Raw genomic sequence first — 26,488 nt, 5'->3', positions numbered from 1 at the left:
CTCAATAAGCTCTTTTTAACAAGGAAAGGTAATATCTGAAAGGATAAACATCAGGTAGGATAAAGACTGTCAGTTCCAGAGAGCACTGGTCCTTCAACAAAAATGAAATATGTATCTTAAAAGTACCAAAAAAGCATCAGGGCGATATCTTGGTGTAGGTAGGTACAGTAGAGTGAAATCGAGAGCTGGTTTAAACCAACAAAAAATTCTGTATCTCAGGTGTGCATATTTAAGCAGTTTCAGTGTACACCTTCCAGACTCTGTCCAAAAACTTGACATGGATCCTGTCACAGCAAAAAAGCAGGGAAGAGAGGCAAAAAAGCCGGCATCACAACGTCCAATAAGCCAATCCACAAGTGAAAGCAGTCCACCCTGTGAGAACACCATAGCGACCTTTTAAACATTTATCATTTTATTAGTGATACAATATAGAAATCAAGCAGGTTTTAGGCCTCATTCCCCCCCACACTGACCCAAAGTCTGAATATAACCAAACAGGTAGGTATGCATTGTACAGATATCAGTGAAACACTGCCATAAAGATGAGTCGACTGAACATTATGTAGTGTCATGGAGCGTCATAACAAGCAGTAACATTTATAACCAGTTATGATGACATGATTGGCATAGTAAATGAGTTTCAAAATGAGCGTCCGTCGGTCAGACCATAAAAAGGAAAAAAAAACAAGAAAAAATATCGATCAATCACTGATGATGCCAACAGTTTTTCACATTTTAAAACAAAAACAAATGCTGTTAATATTTTCCTTCTTCTGAGCCCAAAGCAACTGCAGCGTTCACAAGAAACCTAAGAAAGATAGTACTGTACGTCAATTCATCAAGCAATTCTAAGACCCCTTCATCAACTAATCAGAACATAAAAATAGATATTTGGACCCTGATTGTGTATAGTATAGCTAGGCTGCATTTATTGCTAATGCCACCTCTGATACCATACATGGAGCTAATGAATATTCTTCAAGAGGTGTGTCTACTCATTTCTTTACAACACCCCCCCTCCCCCCACCTTTCCATTGAGTTGTATTAAAAGGGCAAAATACAGAGAATAGGGCTACAAGGGGCCCAGGGGAGAAAAAGCAATAATACTAGGCCTAGGGACTGGGAGAGGGGATACAAAATCACTTGACATTATTTTTCATCACCTGTTAGATTCAGATTTCATCGCAGCAACTCATTACAACCGAAATAAAGCGATAGAAAAAGCAACATTTCAATCAGCTATTAGGATCTTACAGTAATGGTCAATGAAGCCTGCACCCAGCCCCTCCACCCCCCCCCCCTTCCAAAATACTAAAGAACAACCACAGATTTTGCCAGCTTGTGGTGATCAAAACCACTCGCACTGTGGCAAGCAGCACACGCCCACTGATTCCATGTTACAGTCTTGAAATGTGGCTACAGGTCCCCGGGACGGAGGCCCAGTGGGGTTTACACACGCTCAGCACATCACATGCACACACTGCATCAACGCCAGGGAAGCTTCCAACGAGGCAACAACATGATTCTTTAAAAATGTCCAACTTTCTGCTTCTGTTTTACAAAATACATACAGGAGAAAGAGAGTGAGAGGAAGAGATAAGAGCGACAAGAACAAAAGCAAAAGAAATAAAACAAAAATAAAAAATAACAACAGATACATTTTGTAGCTACTGATCTAAGCAGCATGTCACAGTTCAGGAGCCGTGTGTGAAGTAGCACAGGAGGGTGTGTGTGTGTGTGTGTGTATGTGTGTGACAGGGACACACTCCGGCCCATGCCTTCCCATGGTTACACACAAGGATGTCCTCAAATTTGGGTCTGAAGGATTTTTTTTTTATTGAGTAAAAGGAGTCCTTTAATAATAGAGCCAGTAGGCAATGGTTATCTAAAAAAAAAAAAAAAAGATGGTTAAAAGTCCAAGTTTACCAGCAAAAATGTAGAAAGGAAAGAAAACATGACAAAAAGGTGCCACTTCTCTGCAGTTCTTTTAAAAACACCTTTACAGATTTTGCTGCCTTTCTCGTGGTGACATCTCTCATGTATCTGCCTTCTCTTCTTGTCTAAAGAGCTACAGTCCAAAAAGGTAAATATAGTTTGGCAAAAGGATGTGTGTGTGAAGGATGAACTATCTGCAGGAGCGGGCTGGGGCCTTTTTCACACGGATGGAGAACACAGAGATTTTTTTTTTGTTTGTTTTGTTTTTTGTTGTCTACCATTATTCTTCTCTCGAAAAGGACATTAATGTTAATAAATAAAGAGGACCGTGAAGAGTCTGCTTAGAAGAAGAGTGTCCCAAACTATGGTGTCTATGTATATATATGTATATATTTATATATATTTATATATCTCTATACTTGGTGTTTAATAATTACGGTGTCCGGTTTCTGACAGTTCGGGAGGTAAGCATGCCTGCCTGTCTGTCTTGTCTGCCCCTCTGTGTGGTGCCCTACGTGGGAGGGGGGAGGGGGTAACAGAGGGCTCAGAGGTGGGCCGGGGGGGTGGTGGGGGGGCAGTTGTGTCTTCCAGAGGCAGGCTGGATGGGTGGAGGTAGAAGGAGGTTTAAGGTCCCTTGCTGTTGCTATGCCTTGCCCTCCTCCACTTTGACGGCGTGGGGTTTGATGGCTCCGGTGCGCGCTGGTTTGCCCCCCTGCCTGTTGGGGAGGGGCTCCTGGAGTTTGCTGGTCATGGTCACGCCCCCCGGTGGCACCTTGCCCTCGCCCACCAACTGCCGCCCGTCCCGAAGAGCTTTAGTCTAAACAGTGGCAGAGACACAGACTTAGTATGTTTGGGATGTGTTCAAATGGACCAAGATGTCATGGTTTTTCCTAATACGGAAGGAAGCAGGGTTATCACAATTTCTACATGCATAGAATCATTGGACACACTTAGAGCCAGTTCAACATGGTGCCATCATTGTTAGCTACAAGCACTTGTACAAGATAGAGAATTGACACATGTCAACTAATAATGTTCTTGTACACAATACCAAATAGCCCCATTATTTCTATACAAAGTCTTATTGTTAGTTCAGCTCATAAAAGCTGATATAAATCAACCCATAAAAAAATTACATTAATTCATTCACAACAATATAACTAATGTAACTAATATAAACTATAAACTACAGCAATCAGTCTGTGGGAAAAAAAGTTGTCAGTCACAAGTAATACATTTGATTGGAATTAGATATTAAAAACAAAAAAGGAAATGGATTAAATCAAATTACCTATATTTACAGTGGGTGGCTCACCTTCATGCCATCCTCTTTGCTGGGGGGCTCGGGGGCCGAGGGGAGGGTGGAGTGGGGCTCGCGCCCGGGGTTGGGATAGGGGGGGGAGCGGATGATGACGGTCTTGTTGACCTGCATGACGGGCCTCTGGATGGGGGTGGGAAAAGGGCCGGTGGTGGGGGGGCGCATGTGCATCACCATGCTGCCCTGGGGAGGGGGGACCTGGGGGGCCGGGGTGAGGGAGGGGGGGGAGGAAACACACAGCATTAGCATGGCAATGCGGTTTATCATACTAACAATCATTACTTAGTTAAAAACTTTAGGTATTTTTCCTCATTGAGTATCATGTTGGATTCTATATAACTCATCACTAAAATCCTACATGGCCATCAGAGACGTCATTGTGCAGGTTTTCATTGTGTGAGTAGCTAGGGAAGCTGGACATGTCATATTCATGCTCAATGTTATGCATGAAAACGTCTCCACACACAGGATCAATGGAATATTTCAATTTATGCAGCTAAGCTTTCGGTTGCTTCATCAGAGCAAGGGTGCAAAATATCACCATAGCAGCAGAATGCTGAGTGTGTGAGGTTTCTATAACCTTGCTGTGGAGGAGACACAGCAGGGCCTCAAACCACCCCAGATCTCTGAGGCCGTGAGCATTGCCGACTTCTATTTTGTTATTTGTTGCTATGCATGTTGATGTTTTTTCCCCCTTTGTTATATGTTCTGTGATGTTATGTTGATGAGGTGTGTGTGTGTGCCGTACCTGTTGAGTGTAATGTCCAGGTAGAGGGCCCACAGGGCCCCCGGGGCCAGAGGGTTTCCCACTGGGGCTGGCAGACCCTGGCCTTAAGGAAGAGAAGGTGACAGAGAGAGAGAAAGAAAACAGAAAGACACAGACGCCATCAGCTTATAAGGACATACATTGTTATGGACACTTGCATGCCCATATGACCAGTGTATGTTCATTGCACAATGCACGGCTGAACAAAATGGATCATGGCGTTAGTTCAGCCAGGGCACCGAGGCAACGTCGCAGCTGTCTGTCACGTGACAGGCCAGTGGGTCCACGATTCCTCCACAGCATTCAACAGTTGACTGGTTGCACTGGCTATGGAAGTCAGTTGTGTGGTCCTCCCACCCACCATCTGTTAGGCTGCACTGTATGTAGTCTACCTACCGTGATGAGTCATGGGTGCCATATTGTCTGCTTATGTATGTTGTGTTTGTTTTACTCCACCCAATGAATGAATGAATGAATTGTCTTTATTGTCATTGATATAGTACAGGTACCAAACACCAGGCTTAAACGTTTTATCATTTGTATGCAATAAATTGTTAAAACTGACATGACTCCTGTCTGAACTAGGAGAAGATCAAACATATAGGATATGCAGTCAGTGTCCTCAAAAGTCTAAAAGAAAATCACTGGTCTATGTTAATCCTAGAGAGAAATAGATCCTAGAGAGAATATACACTTTGGTCAGACATTTAAAAGTTAACATTTGCTATCTGTCCTCACCTGTAGGATCCCCCGGGCATGCCAGGGGAATGGTTGGGCTTGTCAGCAAACTGGAAACCCTTCATCTCCATCTGAGAGGGCTGGGGACCAGAATACACAGGTTAACATGTGAAACCCCTACAGGGGCCCGACCACAAACAAACCACAGGCCAGTGATACTCTCTCCTAGAGAACCACAGTGGGTCCAGGTTTTTGTCCCAGCCTAGTGCTTTCACATCTTATTGAACTAATCAACGGATCTTCATAACCATGATAAGCTGAATCGGGTGTGTCACTGCTGAGGTAGGACAAAAGCCTATAAGCACAGCCGCTCACCGCGACCAGGATTAAGCTTCACTGCCCTAGTTCTTACTGCCTCCTCACTTGTTAGCTTTTCAGATGTAAGATTGGTAGAAGAGGCAAAGTGGAGCTAGTACCATTTTGCCTTTCCCTATCCAGTCCTTTCACATCTACAGTAAGCAGTAGGCATCGCCTAAGGGGTTGTTTCTGGACAGGACCATAAGAGTCCTCTACACTGGATCAGAATCCCCTAGCAGATTAATGCAATCCACTACATGTGTGACATCAGAGGGATAGTTCACCCAAGTGACTAAATTAGATCATAATTCTCCAAACAGTGTTTGTTTCCTTACCTTGAAAGCAGTATATGGACCGGTAGACATTGGGAAATTCTGCAAAACATTCAAGTCATTTTGTAATTTAGGTGAACTATCCCTTTAAATATTATCTTTGAATGTTCCCATTAGTGATGGGCACTTATATAGAAAGACTATATGGATATCAGTTGATACAATGTCAATGTATTGGTTGGGAAAACCACTTTGGTTGAGGAAACAACATTGGTTGGGAAAACCACAACCCTGCACCCGCCATTTGTTTGGGCTACAGGATAGTGTAAATAACAATTAAGTGATAGATATGAATGTGAGATATAGCATTATCAACTAATATCGATACCATATCAAATTATTGATATTGGTGTCCATCTTTAGTTCCCATTGCTAAAACTATCATTTATCATCTGGGGTGGGCTGAAAGTACACACGTGAAATAACCTCATCAGACCTGAGTCAGATACATCTGGAAATTGTACAACGTTTTACAACTTTTAAAATAGTGAGCTGTTGCCTAATGGAATAGTTCCAAAAGTATGAACTACATGTATGTGCCAAGTGTTTGACTCTGGTCTGATAGATAAATAGATAAGACAGATAGATAGATAAGATAGCAGTGTGGATCTCACCTCTCTGCTGCCCGTCATGACGGGGGGCTGAGACCCAGGGGGGAGCATTCTGCGGGGACCTCCTACAGACAGGTTCTGACCCTGCTGCAGCTGGATGGACTGGGGCATGATCAGGTGCTGCTGGGCTGAGCCGTAGCGGAGCTGGGAGCCAGGCAGGGGCATCGTCACCTACAGGGGGAGGGAGGAATGGAGGGAGGGAGCAAAAGGAGAGCAAACAAGAGATGGAAAGAGAGAGAGAGATAAAGTTAATGCATGTCTATGCATCGAGTGAACTTTCTAAAGGTCCAATCTTACATTGTTGCAACAGTAGCTATTCTATTGAGTGAGAACAAAGTTCCAACTTTGGGTTCATCAGAAGCTAAACAAATTCAAAACACCATCAATCAATTAAACACTATAGCACCAATGAACCGACTACTAACAAAGGTCACAAAAGCCGCTGAAAGAAAACACTTAAATTAACACTTGAATTAACAACTTTACGTCACAGGAAGCAACACATCAAATACCATCTCCAAACTTACCCCATTGTGCCACTGACTGACATCTCCCCTGACCTGTATGAGCTGGGAGTCCATGAGCTGTGAGGAGCCCATGCCTGGTCCCTGGTTCATCTGCTGGTCGTACACCAGGGGCTGGCTGCCATTCATAGGCTGGTAGTGAGACCCTGATTGGGACTTGACCATGTCGGAGGGCTGCATGCCAGGGAAGGCAGAGTAGGGCCCCTTCAGGGGGGCGCCACCTGACAGCACCATGGGGTTCTGCTGGGACAGGTTAGGGTGCATGTACACCTGGGACCTGGGGAGAGAGGTTTAGTGTTAGAAGGCCCTATGGTCATATTACACCATGTATTCATGGGTCCTGGGGGTGGGGGGGGGACATTTAGATAGATATATTTTTTAAATATAAATTACTAACAATGGTCTGTGCATATATCCTCTAACCAAGGGGAGTGTGGTGCCGTGTACCTGAAGGGGGGGATGGAGTTGAACATCTCCTGGGACTGGGAGACTGGGAGACCCCCCCTGAGGCCAAGCTGAGCCTGGGCCTGCAGAGACGTGTGCAGGGAGATGGGGATCTGCTGGGCTGCTGCAGCCTGAACACAAACAGACACACGATACTAACATGTTATTACATAGTTGGAAACATACAGATTGGATTACCTTCAATGTCAACTGGCGTGGAAATTCATTTAGTATACATAGACACATCAAACTACCCCAATATGTTTCATTGGATTGTGTGTGTGTGTGTGTGTACCTGCTGGTAGCTCTGCTGTTGGGCCATGTTAGACGGCACCAGGCGAGGCTGGCTGGGAAAGACATGACCGTCTAGATACAGAGGGGGGATGTGGTTACCTGCATAAAAAAAAAGAAAAACAACAACATTAGCCAAAGGAGAAGAAGTGTCCCCAATGAGAATGCAACAAGACAATGTTGCATTATTAGCTTCACCTAACATTGATTCAGCCAGGTTTGCCATTGAGAACAAATAATTTGATGGACACCACCAAAGCAACACACAGATAGATCTGGTTCATTGTCTCTATTGGTCAGTTTGCATTCCAGCCGTGCCAATATCCATGATTTACGCACGGCTAAATGGAATGTTGACACATCTTTTCATATTACTCCGCGTTTGTATATATTACTGTTATCAACGTTACATTCTTACCGTTGCTTAGCCACCAATAAACAACTGTTCAGCGGAAGAATAGACTTGCAATAAAACATAGTTCCATTAAAATACATTCATAAAAGTCTAGTCTTTCTTTTGTGAAATATTGATAGATAAATGTGCCTAACCCAGGGCTTGACGCTTACCTTTTCCCCAGGTAGCACTGTGCTACCATGTTGAAACATTTAGTAGCACACCAAGAATTTCAGTAGCACAATGAACATTTTGCAATTTTCGTCAACAACGACAACAAATTATCATAATCATAACATATCAAAATGATTATAACCGGCTCTTGGCCGTAATACAAATGGAGACTCACACAATGTAAAGGGGAAGTAAGAATATTAATTTCAGTTGGCCCACGGTTCACGTTTTTATTTTTTAATGCTACTATTTATTTATTTATTATTTATTTATTTAAAGGGCTCTGCACACAGCCTGCGATTTCTGTTGGCGTCAACGTTCCATTTTGAAGTTTGAATGGAAGTCTATGAGAACATCGCATTTACCCACACACGGCCCCGATTTTAATCGCACGGCGAACATTCGATTCCATTCATTTTGAATGGGACAAAGCACACGTCGTGCGAGTTTTGTCGCACTGTCAAATTTGTGCTTTTCCCATTCAAAATGAATGGAATCGAATTTTCGCCGTGCGATTAAAATCGGGGCCGTGTGTGGGTAAATGCGATGTTCTCATAGACTTCCATTCAAACTTCAAAATGGAACGTTGACGCGCAACAGAAATCGCACGCTGTGTGCAGAGCCCTTAACTGTTACTTTATTTTGCTTATACTTATGGAACTTTCTAACATTTAGACACATTCCAGAATATGACTGGTAAATTGTATCATATAAATATATATAAACAAAACACTTTCAAATGTAAAAAAATTACATAAACACTTTCAAATGTGACGTGTTGTGGATTGGAACTACGGATCATAAGCTTTCAAATGATGTGTCATACATTGAAATCCGAAAAAATATGAAGTTAGAGTCATTTGAATGTTGTTAGACGTCAGGCACATAACATAATATGTATATTATAGGGTTAACCTCTTTGTAATGAAACCGGAAGCAAACGCAGCTAGCAGCTAGCAAAACACAGCGCTACGAACTATGAGAGCTGTATCCCATATACCCATTATGCGCATTTTAAGCGCATATAGGACTCGCGTGAAGCATTTCTGCGACACGCTTTTCTGTTCACTGTTTTCATTCCCTCATCGCTGATACACATAAGTTTGACTGCGCATGACAGTAGTTCAGCAGTCTTTTAGTCGCAATGGTGCGATTGAATGTATTTCCAAGTCACACAGAAATATATTCACTCGCAAATGCGACCAAAACAGTCGCACTCTGTCGAGCCCTGGCCTAACCACCCCGCTAGCTGTGCCAATATCCACGATATACCATGGCTTCTCGTTCCATAACTCTTAAGTGTATATCACAAAGTCATCTTACCCTGCATGGACATGGAAGGTGCCACTGAGGCCACAGGCATGGGGGGCATGGACACCCCCCCAAAGGAGCTGTAGCTGACCCCGCTGGAGGAGCCCACACTGCAGGGAGGCTGAGCCCCAGAGGCTGCTCCGCCAGGAGAACCCTGCTCGGGGAGGGACTGGGAGTTCTCCCACGCTTTCCTCGCTGACTCCATCTTGGGGGAGGGGGGCAATGGCCATGATCAGTATGTAGCCAGTTATACCTCACGGCATCTTCCAAAATATGTCTGACTACAGTCACAGAACATGTATGGAAATGTGTGAATCAGCATAGTAATGGAAGCCTAGCTACGGCTAGACTGAACTCTAACATTACCAGTGTGGTAGAAGAGGGTGGACTGTACCTTGAGAGTGAGGTCTGCGCTGGGGAAGGAGAGGGGGTTGAGGTTCATACCAGGCTGCAGGTGGTTACTACGCATCATGGGGATGCTCTGGTTCAGGCCCGGCTGTAGAGACAAAGAGGCAGACGTTATTAACACTTTCAAAGCACTCAAGACACAAAACCAGGATCACAAAATGCACTAAAATCCCCCCCTTACCACCCCATCTACTCACGTTGCTGGCGAGGGCGTCCTGGAGCTTGGTGACGGGGTTGGACACAGGCACTGGGTTGGAGCCGGGAGGCAGGTTGAAGTCAGAGTCCTTGGCACTCACACCAAACTCAATGGGCGGCACAGGGAGGACGGCGTCCACGTGGAGGTCTACACCGTTGACGGGGGTGATGGGCCCACCCTCGAGGCGCTCGATACCCTCTGAGCCTTTGCGGTGTTTCAGAGAACGCTCGTTACCGATGGGACCGGGCTTGTGCTGCTCCTTGCTATGCTCTGGCCCAGCGTCAGAGTCCTGTGGACAGAGAGAAAGGAGAGGTTGGGGAATTAGGGTTTGAACTCATGACATTGACTATTTTGAGAGAGATCATTTCTAATGAGAGAAAGGTTGTGATTCTACAGCCCTTCTGGATGTGGTCGAGTTCAAGCAATACCTATTCACACCTTAGCAGCTACTTTCATATAATAATGTCTAGAACATGTGATGAGAATGGGGTGTGCAGAGCTATGGGGAAGCTGGGTGGTACCTCAGAGTTGGGCTCGCTCCCTGTGTAGGAGACCTGCTTGGTCCACGAGTCTCCTCCTGACGACTGCACTGACAGAGCTGAGGGGAACAAGGGTTCAAACTTAGAACAATGAAGAGAGATTTTACACACATTCAAAGTAGTCACAGGAGCAGGACAAAGAGAGATAACTACTTAATCAATGATGAATACAGTGTCACCGTCTGGGTTATAAAATCACTGGAGCAGCATAACAACACATCTGATTACAGGTGAGTCAGATCCTGTTCAAAACAGCTGACAAAGAATATTGCTATTTTATTCCTCAGAAGATAAGAGGCATCACATAGTAGGGTTGGGCGGTATAAACATTCTTAAACCGTTAAACAGTCTCCAAATTAAACCTTGGTTTACGCTATCATGACTATCATTATTATTTTCACACAATGACAAAAATGTGATGCATGTTCCAGTTTTATTCTCTGAACAACATCAGAAACAGAATAGCAAACGTTAACAATATTAACAACATCTATAAAGTTACAAATATAAAGCTTGAGTGCAAATACAGCTGGCAAAAAAACAAAAAAATAATAGTGGACAGATATGACATACATTTCTCGCCCTCGTCATTTGGCCGGAACCAGAAATGCTTCCAAATTGCAGCAGTTGCTTTATTTTTTTTAGGTTTTAGGAACCAACTCGCTTGCCCTCGCCATATCTCTTTCTAATTCTCCGTTCTGAGGAGAAGCTGTCATGCGACATGTTTTTGAACAGGTTATTTATTTGACAAATGATATTAACAGAAATGTTCTGTCATCCCTTTCAAAGCATCTTCAACCAGACAGAGGTGCTGGACAAACACTCTAGTGGTGCTGGACAAACACTCTAGTGGTGCTGGACAACACTCTAGGCGTTCTTTATATCAATTTATGACTTTCACGACTGTATTGACAAACCGCGGTTTATGGTTTAACCCGTAAAACTGACCAACCCTATCACATAGACATTGTTAGTCGTATATTCCTACAACAACACAGATGACTGAAATGTGGTGGAATATGAGGGTGTCTGTCCGTGGTCCTCCTACCTGAGCTGTTGGTTTCCCAGATCTCAGTGCCCAGGTTGTTGGCAGAGAGTGCCTCCTCTGGCTGCTCCATACCAATGCAGCCCTGCTTCTTGGCAAAGCGTGGAGGCATCTTGGAGGCGATGGTTCTGTTCTTTACCGGTACCTACAATAGCAAGGGACAAAATATTCACGTTCAGCTAGATCATTTATTTACTTAAAGACCATCTTGTGTTACTTAAGACGGTACAAATTGTGATACTACTATGTTGCATTAAATCGATCTGAAAAGGTGAATATGAGGGGCCACAGTCTTGACTATTCGCTCAGACTTACCGGAGCGCCCTGTTCCTTCCTCCTCCTCTCATCCTCCTGTGGGCGGCGCTGTTTTTTGGACATGGCGTCCTGGTAGCCATCCGGGCTGGGAATGGGGCCTCCAGCATCACCCTCGACTTGAGGAGTACAACAAGGCATTACAAAACAACACAATGACGTGTGTAAAACAACATAATGTAGTGCATACGCAAGCAACGGTATGTATGGAAGGATAATCTAAAACCCATCACGCATTGAGGAAAATAATCATAATAAATTGGGCATTTGAAGAAATGCACATAGCCATTTTCTGGAATAAAACAGAACTTCAACAAGGTTTGTGTGCGCCTGACTTACTAGGGTAGTTGTTGAGGTCGTACTGAGACAGAGGTTCACCCATGTCTCCCTTCACAGATCCAGGCTTCAGCTCCTTGTCCAGCTTCTTCCCTGATGACTCGTTGGGGTCTCTCTGGTGGTGACCCTCCTCAGACTGATCCACGCCGTAGACTGGACTTGAACCCAGGCCTGCGCCGGACTCCTCTGGACTCCTGCTGGCCAGAACGGACAGAGACGGTGAGTAGTTATTAATACAATTCACTTAACCTGACAGTAATGAAAATGTTTTACTATTTTTTACCGATCAGAGTACAACATTATAATAAATGAGGATGACGATGAAAGCTTTCTTTCCTACCAAACATTTAAACTACCCTACCGAAAAAGCTATTTAAAGGATGTTTTCAATTAGAAAAACTAGACTGACAGAAGCAGGTCACTTAGCAGATCTAGGTTACCGGTGAGACCACTCACCTCTTACAGTTGGGAGCCCCTCCGTTCTGCCAGCCACCATTGCCCCTGTTGGCATTATCTGCAGACCGTGTCATCTTGTTTCCCTCCAGTAAGGCTGGCTCTCCCTTCCTGTTCTGCCTGTCCACCAGAGGGCGCTGGCTGGAGAAGCTCCGTTTGGAGAGCTCCCGCTTTTCTCTGGACCCTGGCTCACTGTGACCAGAGTCAGACGGTATGTCTCCACTGTGGCCCTGCTGAGCACCTCCCCCTCCACGTTTCTCCCTCCAATCGTTGAAGTCGCTGTTCTCTGAGCCGGTCTCCCAGTCCTCTGCCTGGCCGTGCTGGCCAGGCCCCCTCCCCCCTCCGGAGTGGTGTCCGCTGGGCCAGGCATCCTCCCCGCTGCCCTTAGGGCGCCCCGGCCAGGGGTTGGCGAAGTCCCCTCCGTTGATGTACTCGTCGCTAGTCCACTGGCCTGACCCTGGCGTAGTCTCTTGGCGTAGTCGGCGGAAACGCGGGGGCTTGTCCTGGCGTGGTGGGCGTCGCCTCCTCAGTGGCTGTCCAACGGGGTTGTCGTTGTCCAGGTAGTACTCGCCCTCTCCTCCGCGATCTTCAGCACCGTTCTCCATGAAGGAGCCGGTGAACTTGGGGGTGTATTTGAGGGGCTCACGCTCTGCGGGGGGTCTCCGGGAGTACGTCTCGGTTCCTGGGCCGTAGCCGTTTTCCTGCATGGGCCCACCACCGCTGCTGCTGCTGAACTGAGTCCCTCTGCCCCTCCATGTGGAGATATCTCTGGAGCCTCCGAAGCCACGGCTGTATCCTCCTCCTCCGCTGGGGTTGGTGTTGGTGTTGGTATTGAGCCTGGGAGGTAGTGAGCGCCCGCTGCTGCTGCTGCCGCCTATGAACCCTCTGCTGCTGGCCTGGGCCTTGTCACGGGCGTCGCTTGCTGCTTGGTCCTCCGTGTACACCTTGTTGGACCTCCACGAATCCCTGTCTGCCCTCCTGGTCTCTCCAGAGTCTGGATAGCTGCCACCGCTGCCACCACCCTCTCCGTTCTCGGAGCCCTTTTGGCGTCGCCGTTTGGGCAGCTCCTCGTACTCTGAGGCCTCGCTGAGCGTCTCGCTGACGTTGCGCCTCCGAGGCTTGCCCCTCTGGATGTCCTCTATCTTAACAAAGTCCCTGGGTGGCCCTCGGCCCCTCCCAGGCCTCTGGGCTCCTCCACTGTTACTGCCGGTGTTGTTATTGTTGTTGTAGCTTCCCCTGGGGTTCTCTCCTCCTCTGCCTCCTCGCCCTCCACCACCTCCTCCTCCTCTCTCTCCTCTGGAGCTGAACTCCCTGAAGCCTCCCCGGCTTCGACCTCTACCCGTTCCCCTGGCTCCGGCGAAGGCCTGCTCCTCGTCGATGAAGATCCAGTTGTTCCGTCTGGGGGCCTGGGGCTCCCTGCCTTCCTGGCTGTCTCTAGAGGACTGGCTCTTCCCACTGTCCCAGCCACTCTCCTTGGGTGAGTCCTCGCTCAGGTTACTGGCAGGCCTCTCTACCTTTGCAGGTGCGGGGGGGGGTTGGTGTTGCTTCTCCTCCGGCTGCTTCTCCATGGCAGGAGAGGCAGAACGTCTGTTACTGATTGGCTGGTTGTCTTTCTTCAGGTCATACACGTTGGTGAGGACCTCCTTCTCCAGGCGGTAGGGGACGGTCTTCTCCTCGGGTTCCACTTTGGGCTTCTCGTTCTCCTTGTCCTCCACTTTGAGGGCCTTGAGCACAGGTTTCTTGATGGGGCCGGTTCTGCGGGTCAGGGTTCTCCCACCGGTCTCGGAAGGCTGGCTCACACTGCTGCTGCTGGAGTTGGACCCTGGGTCTGACCACTGTCCCTGACCCAGTCCACCTCCGCTACCTTCCTTCTTCTGTCCCCCGTCTCTTCTCCAGATGTCAGAGTCGAAGCTCTTGTCCTTGGAGCCGTCAAAAACCTCATCTCTGGGCTCTGTGCTGTCCTTCAGATGCCGGTCTTTAGGGTCGTGTTTGAGGCTGTAGTCACCGTCTGCTGCGTGGTGCTGCTGGGAGCGGCTTGGTGCGGTGGCGAGCAGGCCCTGGTCCTGGTCCCGGTCTGGCACGAGGCCTCTGCTCTGGTGGTGGTAGCCCTGGTGGGTGAGCTCGTCTGAGGGGTTGTCCAGGCACTCGCTGGCCCTCTCTTCATACGAGTCCTGCTGGGAGCAGACTCTCTCACTCCTGTGTGAGAAAACATAATAGACAAGGTTTAGCAATAATTTGATCTTAATCACAATTCAAAAGTGTAATATTGTGTGCTAGTTACGACAAAAAAATGAAAATGGTTCTTAAAAACTATAATCAAGACCAGAATACACAGTGGGTAAGCATGTTTGAGGGAGATGAAGATGTGTATAAATAACACCTATTTCAAGCAATCAAATTTTAGGAGGCATACACAAAATCCCACACTGCTTAGGCTTCATTACTCATCACTAACCTGTCGTCTGGTTGGCTCCTGTCTGAGTTCTCCTGTTGTCTCTGGTAGGGAGGGGTGAAACTGCGAGGAGGGTAGCCATCTTGGCTCCACACTGGGTAGGGTTCAGTCGAGGGAGCCCTGCGCTCCTGGTGCATGCTGGGATGGCAGCCCTCGTCAGAGGCTGAACCAGGGCTGTTCAGGTGGTCCTGCTGCATCATCGGTTTCATCATTCCTAGGGGGGGAGAGAGAGAGAGTGAGTGGTGAGATGTAAAATCAGTCCGTTATCAGAATGGCCATCATGAGGTCCACACATATTATAGCTTTAAAAGTAAGTAATTCTCTGTACAAACAGCACATCCTGGCATGCCTTGAAAACACAACAATTCCATTTATTCCTTTTTCCGAACGCTCACCGGAAGAGTGGACAGGGCTGGGGTAGTAGTCCACAGGAGAGCGGCCCTGGGCCATGCGGGGGTCCATGAAGGGGGGCATCATCATCCAGCGGGGGTCGAACCCCAGCACGTGTGGGGGGTAGTACCCTCTCTGGGGGTGGGAGGAGCCTGAGGGCGGAGCAGGGTGGCCGGACGGCGGCTGCTGCTGCTGCTGCTGCTGCCAGTGCTGCATCTTATACACCTGCTCCTGTGAGGAGGGAGAGGACAAGGTCAGAGAGTACACCCACTGACAGTAATGATATTTCGCACACAAATTTGAGTGGTCCAAGTGAAGTGGGAAAGAACACTATTGGAATTAGTATGCTATATGCAGCATTCTTTGTTGCTTGTTTATTACTGTGTACCCAGTGCTAGCACAAAGATGACCAGAGAACTAATTTCATTGTTCTGTGACCGTGTCATGCAATTTGGACATTATAAAGTATATGGTAGGATTATGTGTTTCCTGAGTTTCAAGCATATCCTAATGGCAGATTTGGATATTTTCAAGTACTTATCGAAGGTGGGACGATCTGAAAGATACGAACGCTCACAACGTGCACCCACCACCACCAACAAAAGCCCTTTGGCGGCCAACATAATGCCTTTACCTTTCATGTCAGGGTAGGTGGAGACCGTCGATACGGAAAACACCTGCCGTTGTGAACTCTAACTGGCCATGTACGCTAATCCCACACGGGATTACACAGGATTAGGACATTAAAGAGGGCCTGTGGTGTCAGATGGTTGTAGCGGTTAGCTCTCACCTGCTGCTGGTGCTGCTTTTGGAAGCGTGGCGGGAGGGGCTTGGGGGGGTGGCGGGCGTAGTCAGCCAGGGGGGAGGTTGGCTCGGCGGAGCAGTCGTCTTCGCTGCGGTAGGTGGGGGTGAAGCCAGAGGAAGACTCCTCTCTGTACTCCTGACCTGGGGAGTGCTCCTGGGGATTATCACCTGAGTCTGGGGACGAGGAGAGAGAAAGGAGATGACAAAGTGTATACTTTTGTACATAGCTAACCACGGTACACAGATAACCATGTTTTTGTCCAATTTTCTAATTTAAACATGGGGTAGTTAGTTATTACTCTTCAATGTCCCATACTATACTGGTGAACCTGAATAAATGTATGAAGGTAATAAAATCAAACATTTTGTAATTTGGTGTTACCTTTCGTTGCGTACTGCCAGTTCTCTGTTTGTCCTTTACTCTGCTCCCTTCCTGGGGACAGGGACGGATCCTTGCTCTCCGAATCCGTCCCTACATCCTCCGGCCTCGCCGCCTGCCTCTCGGTCTTTCCAAACTTCTCGTCCAACTTCTTGAGTTTCTCTGCGCAGGCTGCCAGCCTCTCCTCACGGCCGCGCCTCTCCTCCTCCTCTCTGCGCCTCCGGGCCCTCTCCACAGCCTCGGAGAGCTCAGGCGAGACAAACTTGGCACGTGGGGGGCCTTGGCCCTGGGCCTGGCGCTGGTGTTCTTCCTGGTCGTCCAGGGGCTCGCCCTGGTGGGCAATGACCAGCCCAGGGCTCTTCTGCTGGGCCTGGACATGGCAGAGGAGGGGTAGGGGTGTCAGTGGATTCAGGGGTATATCTCCATGGCTATTTTTGGCACTTTTCCACTAGAGACCAGGTCCCACTGGGGACCCCCAACCTCTGGGTGATTCTGAACACTTAAAGAGAGCAGGGAAGAGCAAACTATGCCCTAAAGCAGGGGTCGGCAATAGGCGGCCAGTGGGCCATTGCTGGCCCGTCACCAATAATATTTGGCCCAGCAAATTATTTAGAGAATCCACTTTTTTTTTTTTTTTTTACAATATCGGACCGACAGTCCCACACCGCGCCTATAATGTCCGAATAGAGAATCTACCTCCACCTGAATAATGCTTATTGTACTTTTATTCATGTTGAGAGTGAATGACACAGGGACAGACAATCAGGCAGCGGGGTGCACCGAAGCGCACTGACCCTGAACCCCTCAGAGTGAATCATAAGTAGGTGGACAAGGCATGGTGCTGAAATAGCCAACATGCGGTGTGTGGTTTGAAAAAAATAACATCAGCTCATTAAATCATTCAAACGTAATGTTTACGTATGTGACTGCAACACACGTATGAACAGTAACAAAGCAAATTCTGTTTAATTTTCTGAAAAACATTGACAACAAAATCGGCGAAAAAGTGGTGGTAGGCCTATGCTCCTGAAACGACAGAGCAAACGCGCTATTAGGGATAATAAGTACAATGAGCCATAAGCCATTCATTCAAAATATACAAAATACAATTAGGTTATTAAATACAATAACGACAGGCTTGGTACTCACTTAATGTGAAAAGTGGCATGTCCCATCGGTCACTATTTGCTTGATATCTGGTGATATTGACGTCCCTTTAATCCGCAGGCAGTTTATTTTTATTTGTATGCATCAATCGATTCCTCTCGTGCGTTTTTATCACATTCATTGACGAAAAGGACGACTCGCATGTATAGAAAGGGAACATTGTGAGTCTCACAACGGCTTTGCATTGATGAAACCAGGTAGGATAAACGTATAGTTCGCTGTCCATTCCTCTTTAAATGCCCTGTTTTCACCGTCAACTTTTCTCTTTAGACCTTTGGAGAGTGACATTATGTTTCTCTTGCTAGCTAGCAGGTTAAATGTTTAGCTAACTTCACCCGACACGCAAACAACCAATCGAATAATAAATAATGTGACCTTGTCTGGGAGGAGGGGGGAATCATTCAGAATAAAACTATGTTAAATAATTATTAGAATAAGTTAGGCTGCGATACATCGTCAGTCCACATATTTATTATTTAAAACTATGGAAAAGGGTGAAACTACGTTTCAACGTTGTTGAGAATCACAACACAAACTCGCTAGTCAAGCCAAAATACTGCAATGCAATGGATTGGACTGCTACCTAGTTAACTATAAGACTACTTTACATTGTTAGCAGGCTCACAAAACAAGCTGTGTTAGTTGACTAGCGATGTGTAAATTTTTCGAAAGAAAAGTCAAAGCATGAGAACGCGTCACATTTTTAAACAATCAATTACTTAAATTAGCCTTTGATTATGTTCGGGCCCGCCATCTAGTGGCTAAAAATGTTTTGGGCCCGAGGCCAAACCTAATTGCCGACCCCTGCCCTAAAGCCCATCCCATGTCAGGGTAGGACCTTGGGTCCATAGCCTTGAGCTTTTTTGGGCTGTTCTCTGAGATGGAAACACAACAGTCTGAGGAGGGGAAGGGGGGGGGGGCAAGCACCAGTGTGAAAAGTGACAGTGGAAAAGCACCATATGACTTCTGTATATACACTAGATTGAGATTGAGGACACACGATTCACTGCTTCTCCACATCCAAATAAACATCTCTATCTGCATAAACAACTAGAGTAGCCTAAAGAGATGTCAGTATTACAACGACCGCCTCTCTCTGTGCCCTCTGTGCTTTACTGTGTTACTTCTAAGTCAGTCGTGATTTTTTTGTTATGAGTTATGTCCTCAGAGGTTAAAGTTGTTCTCACTTGAACTCAGGTAAAAATAAATAATGAAAGGCCTTGTCTAAAGACAACATTTGCTTTCTCTCCTTCGTGACCATTGACAGGTGAAACAGTAAAGACATGTTTACTAATAATATCTTCCAGCCATCAACTCACCACTTGCTTCATCTCATTGTTTCTTTCCCATCATGACCACTAATACAACATTTACATTTACTGGACAATACAATTGTGTCATCTCCTTGGAGATGAGTGGTGTTAAGGATAGAATACGAGGAGAGAAGGCTATCAGAAGGCTACCAGCCCACTGGGATGGTGGGGACCCCGGTATGGTGTTCATGGTGGTGTTACCTGGGCTTCTGCATGGGGGAACCTGCCATTGGTCTTCCTGGTGGCCAGCTGGTCCTGATAGCAGGGGTAGCCCTCCTCCTCTGCCACCTCCTGAGGGTACACACCCTCTCCTGAGCTGAGGGACAACTGCCGCTCACGCTGGCGGTGCTTCTCCCATTCAGCCCTGAGACAGACACAGACAATGAGTTAATGCTACAACCCCGCCACTTTCTCTTCTCACAGCAGAATTCACTTACAGACAAGATAACAAGAGCTTGCATGACCGAGCCTGACCTAACCCTAACACAGACAAACAAGGACATCTCTCACCACAACTTGTTCTTGTCAGCAGCAGAGTGCTCGTCTTCATCATCACTGAATTTCAGTTTCTCGCCGTAATCCACTTCTTCATGGAGACCTGGAGGAAGGGGCAAGTATAGTCAATAAAGTTAAGATAACAAAATTCAATATGCAATGCAAACAATCTTAACTTCACTGCAAACCAACCTTAGGACTATTTCCTTAGTGACACCATTTGCCACATGTATTATGTGATGTAAGAATGCCCAGGCAGCCAGTAAATCGTAGCCTTAACATGATACCAAAAAGAGACCCCTAATGTATTACACGACATTGATTCCTATGTATTATGCATCATTTGTAGTTTTAATTATTATTTCTCTTTTCCTCCCCTCCTCTACCTCTTCTATCTTTAGTTTGTTCTCTAAAAATCTGTTCCTTGTGAATCCTCTTTGATTGTTTATTGCCTGGTATTTGCTCTTGCCTTTAAAATATAAAACATGTAATAAAAACACACAAATATAAATTAATTAATTAATTAATTAAAGCCCTCACCTGCCCATCCATCCTCGCAGTCATGGTCAAGCTCGTCCAGATCCTTCAGGTCCTCTGGGTTGATGATGGCAGGGCGGGGGGGTCTGTCGCCAGGGCGACGGATGGGGCGGGAGGAGGGGCGAGCAGGCCCACGTATGAAGCGGTTCTCTCTTCTCACCTCACCGCTGCGGGGAGGAAAGGAAATGGAATGGTTAAGTGACCATTTTTAGGATTGACAATGACATTCTGTATGACATGCATTGACATGTATGACTAACATTGAATGAAAACTTCAAATTGTTGAGCGGGTAAAATGGGAGTTCCATTGTTACATGAAATTAAAATACATTTCCAGAGCTCAGGATGGAGGGAGAAAAAAACCTGGAGATCTAATGGAAGTGAGATGACTCACTCTCACTCCCAGACAAGGACTGGATATGGTGGAGTACTTACTTCACAGGCTCTTGGTTGGGGTGTTTGACGCTGGGCCTGTTGTCAAAGCGGACCGGAGCCACCACAGTAGCAGGCACATGCTCAGCTGAGCCAGGGGCATCACGAGTCTCTTTGGAGCACATCTGAGAACACAACCACAACAGCATTGCTGTCAAAGGAGAGATATCCATCCATATATCCAATTCAGTTTCTTTAGCAGGGAGAAATGTGGTAGGGAGATGTGTGTTCAGGCCGGTGGTGAGTTTGTTTGTTTGTGTGAGGAAAAGTGTGTGTGTGTGAGAGAGGGAGAGGGAGAGAGAGAGAGAGAGAGAGAGAGAGAGAGAGAGAGAGAGAGAGAGAGAGAGAGAGAGAGAGAGAGAGAGAGAGAGAGAAAAGTAGCGTGTATAAACACGAGCATGTGCAGTACTTACGAAGGCCGGCAGCATGTCATGGTAGGTGGTGGTGGGGGCATGGTGGAGCTGGTGATGCAGGACCGAGGGTGCAGCTGGCCTGCGGAGGGGCTGGGCGGGGCGGAGGGAGGGCTCCAGAGGTGGAGGGGCAGGGGCAGAGATGGCGGTGGGAGTGATGGGGACGGAGAGGGGGATGGAGGAGACGGAGGAGGTAGAGGGGGGAAGAGAAGGAAGGGGGCTGCCTGTCTCGACCATGCCGATGGCCTTGCCCTCAGGGTCAGGGGGCAGGGTGGACGGCAAGGATGACGGCTGAAGGTTCCTCCCACCACCCTCCCGCCAGCTCGTCACATCTAGAGCGGGGAGAGTGAAACGAGATTAACAAAACAACAAAGTCTCACAGCTACAACATAAGGCTTCAAAACTTAAGTCTTCAGTGGACAGCAAAAAAAAATATGACAGTTGGTAGATTTCTACCCCATCACAGCTGTGTCCATTAGCCTCATTTGACAGGAAGAGGGCATATTCAAGACAGGAAGGGAGGTGTTGTGAGACTCACTCTGCGGGCGGAGGCTTGGTCCGGGCCCATACGACGGATCGAAGGCGCTTCTTTCCTTGCAGACCTTGTCCTGTTCCCCGGCTGCCTTCAGTGTCGGAAATTCCTCGTGAGAGAAGGGCTGCAGTCGGTTTGAGGCCCTTAAACCTGTACGGTGTGGTCGCCATGGAAACAGGAGAGGCACACGGGTGTGAGACGGAACACAGAGTAAACAGACAGAAGCCACGGCTGCTGGAGACTGAAGAGTTTTTATAACGAGTTGTGAGGAGATGGAAATGAAGACGCAGCCTTGAGTAAATTAACACCAGACATATCCATTCACTGTGGTACCAGAGGGATTAAAATGTGTAGGAGTTTCTTTTACTTGTGACAATGAATGATGGCCAACTCACCACCTAGTTCTACTGCCTTTCCATTTAGCTGGGCCCATTGCTTTGGTCCACCTGTGTTTGTGCTCTGAGGAGACGAGGGAAGACAGGAAATTAGATCGATAGAGAAAAATAACTGTTCCAACGTGTAACAACAGGATGACAATAGATGAACATCACTTCAACTTTTGTTTTGCATCATCTAATATAGTTTCATCTGAACTATAGCTACGTACGCCTCTGCAACATATCTCTGCCTTCTGGTCCCCATCAGATCCAGAAGTACATGAGAATTTGACTAAGAACTAAATAATATAACATCACAATACCAAATGAAACGTTAAGACAAAAAACTAAAATTCCACCCCACCTCCTGGCTGGCTACCGGTGGGGGTTTCTGGAGATTGGAGACAGATTTCTGTAAAGCCAGCTGCGGCTGCAACTCCGGCAGCTGTGCTGTTGATGCAATGGAACTGAGGATGGAGGGAAAATAATGAGAGAAAATATGTCACTTTCCGCTTAGCGAATATAGACAGGCAACACCACTTGAATCACAGACGGGCTGAATGCATATGGGGTCAGTTTATCAGACCGAGGTTAAAGCAAATCCTAGACTTGAAGGCATCTTCAACTGGGAATTGTTTTCTATTATTTCGATTCAAATGGCAGTACATCACATGTGAATGTGGTTGCTATGCTACTGTACATGAGTGATAAATTAGCATCCTGACTGCTGGTTCCACTACCGCTGTATGTTGAGTGTTCTTACAGCCATCTCCCCGTCTTCCTGTTCTCATTCTTTCACCCACTCACACAGACATACTGAAACACACAAGCCTCTCTCTCCTGTTCCCAAGGCCTCCCACACATACAACAGAGAGAGTGGTCATGTCCCGCCACTCAACTCCCACACATACAGCTCTAATGCCTATACCACTAGGTAACCTTGAACACAAACACAAACACCTTTCAAGCCTGTCTCGCTAGTGTCATCTTAGCTAGGCACACACTCACACACTCACACACTCACACACTCCCCCTGCTGCTGCACCTGGGTCTCAGTGATTGAAGGTATCCAAACACACTTAATAGCACACCTGCACACAACATACTGCAGCAAAGTGAGCATATCAACTCAAAAGTCTAACCACATTTCCCTGTACCCTTCCTCCCTCTGTCTGTCTGTTTGTTTGTCTGTCAGTCCCACACCTCTTTTGATCGGGTTGTTCCTGCTTGTTTGCCCATCCTGTTCCGTCTTTGGGCACGATAATCACGTTGGGATCGTTTCCTTTGTTCTCTGACTTCAAGCTCGGCAGGTGAGCTGGTGGGGGCATGCGCCGGGCTGCGGCCACTTTGCCAAGACTCTGTAAGCCATGTCGCGGAACTGCTGGGAGAGAGGGAGGGGAGGAAACAGAGAGAGTAATAGGGAGAGAGGGATGGTAGGGGGGGAGAGAGGGGAAGACAGTAGGGGGAGAAAATATATTGACATGAGGGACAGAGAGACTGATGTTGGAGGATTTTTATTCATACCACAGTAGTCAGTTCTTGCTCAAATGTGAGTTGAACACAATGATGAAACATGCATCACTTTACTTGTGCAGCAAATTAAAAATATAGATTTCTGCTTACCTGTGGTTTTCTGAGTTTCTATAGACTTTCCCTTGTACTTGTCAAATAGGCTGAGTGAGGAATACTTGCTTTTCCCATCCTTGGACTTGGTTATTTGCCCCAAACGATCGGACATTGCGATGTAATGTCATCGAGTATGGAAATCTTCTATGCGCCTCTTCCTGTGTGCCTGCTTTTTCTGTGGGAGAGAAGAAGAGGGGAAAATAGTTTTAGCCCACAAAACCACTCCAGTCTAGGGGCGAACAATGCCTTGCTGTTCAATCTACAGTCAGACGGAAATTTCAACATGCCAATCTTAATTGAAATTCCAAAATGCAATGTCGAGAGGAGCATCAACGTCAGATGCTTAACCAAATCCAACAACCGGTACAGATTCTAAATTCTCAATCTCCTCAGCGAGACTGCTTGCTACATCAGGCAAAGACAAACATTGACAGGAAGGAGACTGACACTCGGCTTCATTATTAAAAAAAGCATGTACCGGTAGGCTAATCTAAACAATAACAAAAATAAATAAAAATGCTAGCAGCAAAGCAAAGCCCATGCAACTGACACTTGGAGGGGATGAAATATAGTCAGGATGCCATCATTCCTCACTCACGAAGACATACACAACTACTTAAAACTAAAAGGAGTTTTAACAGCCATAACAAATGGCTAGAAAAGGATGCCATCCACCACTTCGACAGTTCAAACGCACAAGACATCAAAGACTGCACATAGATGAAGGCAACTATTACGGTAGTATGGGAGACTGCCAGTCATCTAGTGGTGAACAGTGGTAAAACTGAACGATTACAGCTGGGCCAATAGAGGAGAGTACGGGCCAATTTGACCAATTAGGCTCTTTAAAATCATCATCATCCTTTCCTACAAGATCACTGGTCTGAGAGATGGAAGAGTGAAGCCTAGGCTAACAAAAAATGTAAATGCCAATATATGTTACTACAAGTCCCTTGATGATGGAATCTAAGGCAGGGTCACAAGCCACCAGATGTTCAGTTCATTGAAGAGGCTTCCAATCTGCATGACAACACCCACAGATCACAGGGTAAACAATCAATTCACTCCCTGGCCCTTGTCACCTGCACACATATTAGCGTGTTCTTGAGATTGCATTTCAAATACTAGAACAGTTGGATAAAAGACTACATCTGTTTGATAGAGATCACGAACACAATCATGATACCTTAGATTTCATTGAATCAACTACGACACATAATTATTGCCTCTAATTTATTAAACTAATCTATCTCTTGTGTAAAGGTTTGTGAAATACTTGATACTGAAAGACTGCCTGACAAAAGGCATGCATGAACCAAAATCTAGTCAGCAAACACATGAATCTGATTTTGTAACATCATGGGATCAGAAGTGGGTCAGCCTATGGCTTGATGGGGAGTGCAGAGAGATGGTCCGTTTCCAGCCAACCTCACGTCGTATGTAGCTTTCTTGTCTGTGTGCAAAATGAAGACCCTTTAAAATGGATCCCGTGCCATCATCATGCCAGAGTGATTCCCTTCAATCACAGGATCGCAAACGTCAAGTGTGACTGGGACTAGTTGCGTCAATGCACTGACATTACAATAAGCAACCCGCTACACTTCCTCGCCATCTCAAGTCAAAAAGCAGAATACCAGATGCTTCAGAAGCATTTGCTACTTCGAGTTAGCTCAATATTTATATAGCTAGCTATAACCTTAGCAAGGAAAATGCTAAAAGCATTGACGTCTATCCCAGCTAGCCAAGTTCAGTTGCGCAAGAAGAGCTAAAACGCGCCCGGTGGCACATACAACACACACAGCTAGACAAATGTTAGCCGCTAGAATCAACACATTATTTAAGACAACAGACCCTGTATGCTATTCAATAATACGACAGCAAACAAATTGGCCCTGACCAAATTTTAAAGAACAACTTTCCCGTCGCCAGGTACATCCACTAACAGACAGCGAAACTACCAAGAAAGGCCCGTCTAAAAATGGCTCTGGAGCCCATCTAAGCTAGCCATTTTCTGCCGACGTCTGTGATGAGTTGTTGCTAGCTGGTAGCCTAAAAAACGCCTCTTGGGTTCATGTCTTTCAACAAAATAGCTCAAATGGGACATTGAGCCACACTCAAAATCCAAATATTGTTGAGCCCTTAACCTGGTCTGTCCTCCTCCCAGCCCCGGGATCATCCATCAGCATCAAAGGGAATGTAAACATTGCGTTGTTTAGGTCTAACCGCCTTCAGAAAAAAAACTACGTTATGCATGAACTCTAGTTCACAGATCAAACCCGCCTGTGCTTGAGGAGTGTTTGAGTATAAACACTCACACATAAACCCAACAGTAATGTCACCAGAAACGATTAGCTGTCAAGCTAACTGCCGCTAGCGAGACGGCCGATCAGCTGAGGTTCCTATCTGGAATTCCAAAAACAAACCGCAGAAAATTAAACATTTCAGAGAGGGTCTTATGAAATACCGTGACGCTATAAACCCTTGCCTTTCACGTTATAGTGTCGTAGACGAATTGGTTGAAGTTCGAGAAATGTATTCGAGCAGGTTTCCAGATTTCAGGACCAAGGAAGAAGGCGATGAATATATAGGACAAGGCGATTAAAAATGGCTGCTGCCCAGAACAAAGCAACAATACAACTGGGCAGTCGAAGGAGACCTTGTCAAATCGTTCACACAGCACACGAAACACATCAATAACTCACCGATTGAACGTCTTAATATTTCTTCTGATCAGTAACGTTGATTTATTTCCAATAGATTACGTTTCAACAATAGATGGATGGCGATTGTGCTGCCGTCTTGAACTATTTTTCCCGTGTACTTGTGTTGTTGCTGGGGGACCTTACCGGCCTGAAAATGAAAGTCGTCGCTTTCGTCGACTTTGCTGTGGCTGCACACGGATATGACGTTAGAAATCAAACAGCGACCCACAGTGTCCTTTTTAGAACATTGCATTTTAGCCGTGGTCGGTCTCCATCTCAAAAATATGCTGTGTTTATAATAAAAAATATCAAACCTACCTGTCTTTATATTTCTCTTTAAGTTGATGGTTGTTTTGTCTTATCTTCATTGCTGTAAGCCTATGTCGGTAAATAGCTCCCCACTATGCTGCACTGACAAGTGACAACACATTCCACAAATTGCACTACA

The 26,488-nt window shown here is 46.4% G+C and overlaps 1 protein-coding gene across 1 annotated transcript; it reads right to left on the bottom strand.

The window, feature by feature from the left end:
* Window positions 1–26,174, bottom strand: prrc2b (proline-rich coiled-coil 2B). Its single transcript, XM_080530287.1, has 32 exons — window positions 26,041–26,174; window positions 23,336–23,513; window positions 22,916–23,093; window positions 22,077–22,179; window positions 21,731–21,794; window positions 21,342–21,485; window positions 20,807–21,135; window positions 20,397–20,518; window positions 19,965–20,128; window positions 19,440–19,527; window positions 19,131–19,293; window positions 16,453–16,819; window positions 16,057–16,244; window positions 15,272–15,497; window positions 14,880–15,090; window positions 12,428–14,620; window positions 11,975–12,165; window positions 11,639–11,754; window positions 11,327–11,468; window positions 10,261–10,337; window positions 9,741–10,028; window positions 9,530–9,631; window positions 9,148–9,340; window positions 7,261–7,358; window positions 6,969–7,096; window positions 6,558–6,798; window positions 6,001–6,168; window positions 5,390–5,428; window positions 4,758–4,837; window positions 4,002–4,083; window positions 3,251–3,451; window positions 1–2,752 (listed from the first exon to the last, which is right to left on the bottom strand). Exons 2-32 carry the CDS (start codon window positions 23,448–23,450, stop codon window positions 2,579–2,581), a joined length of 6,975 nt encoding a protein of 2,324 aa, XP_080386413.1. The 5' UTR covers window positions 23,451–23,513; window positions 26,041–26,174; the 3' UTR covers window positions 1–2,578.
* Between the last annotated feature and the right edge of the window lie 314 nt (window positions 26,175–26,488).

This window comes from Nansenia antarctica (genome assembly GCF_963989245.1).
Source record: "Nansenia antarctica genome assembly, chromosome: 4".
Taxonomy (NCBI): Eukaryota; Metazoa; Chordata; class Actinopteri; order Argentiniformes; family Microstomatidae; genus Nansenia; species Nansenia antarctica.
This window is presented reverse-complemented; position numbering and strand designations above follow the sequence as displayed.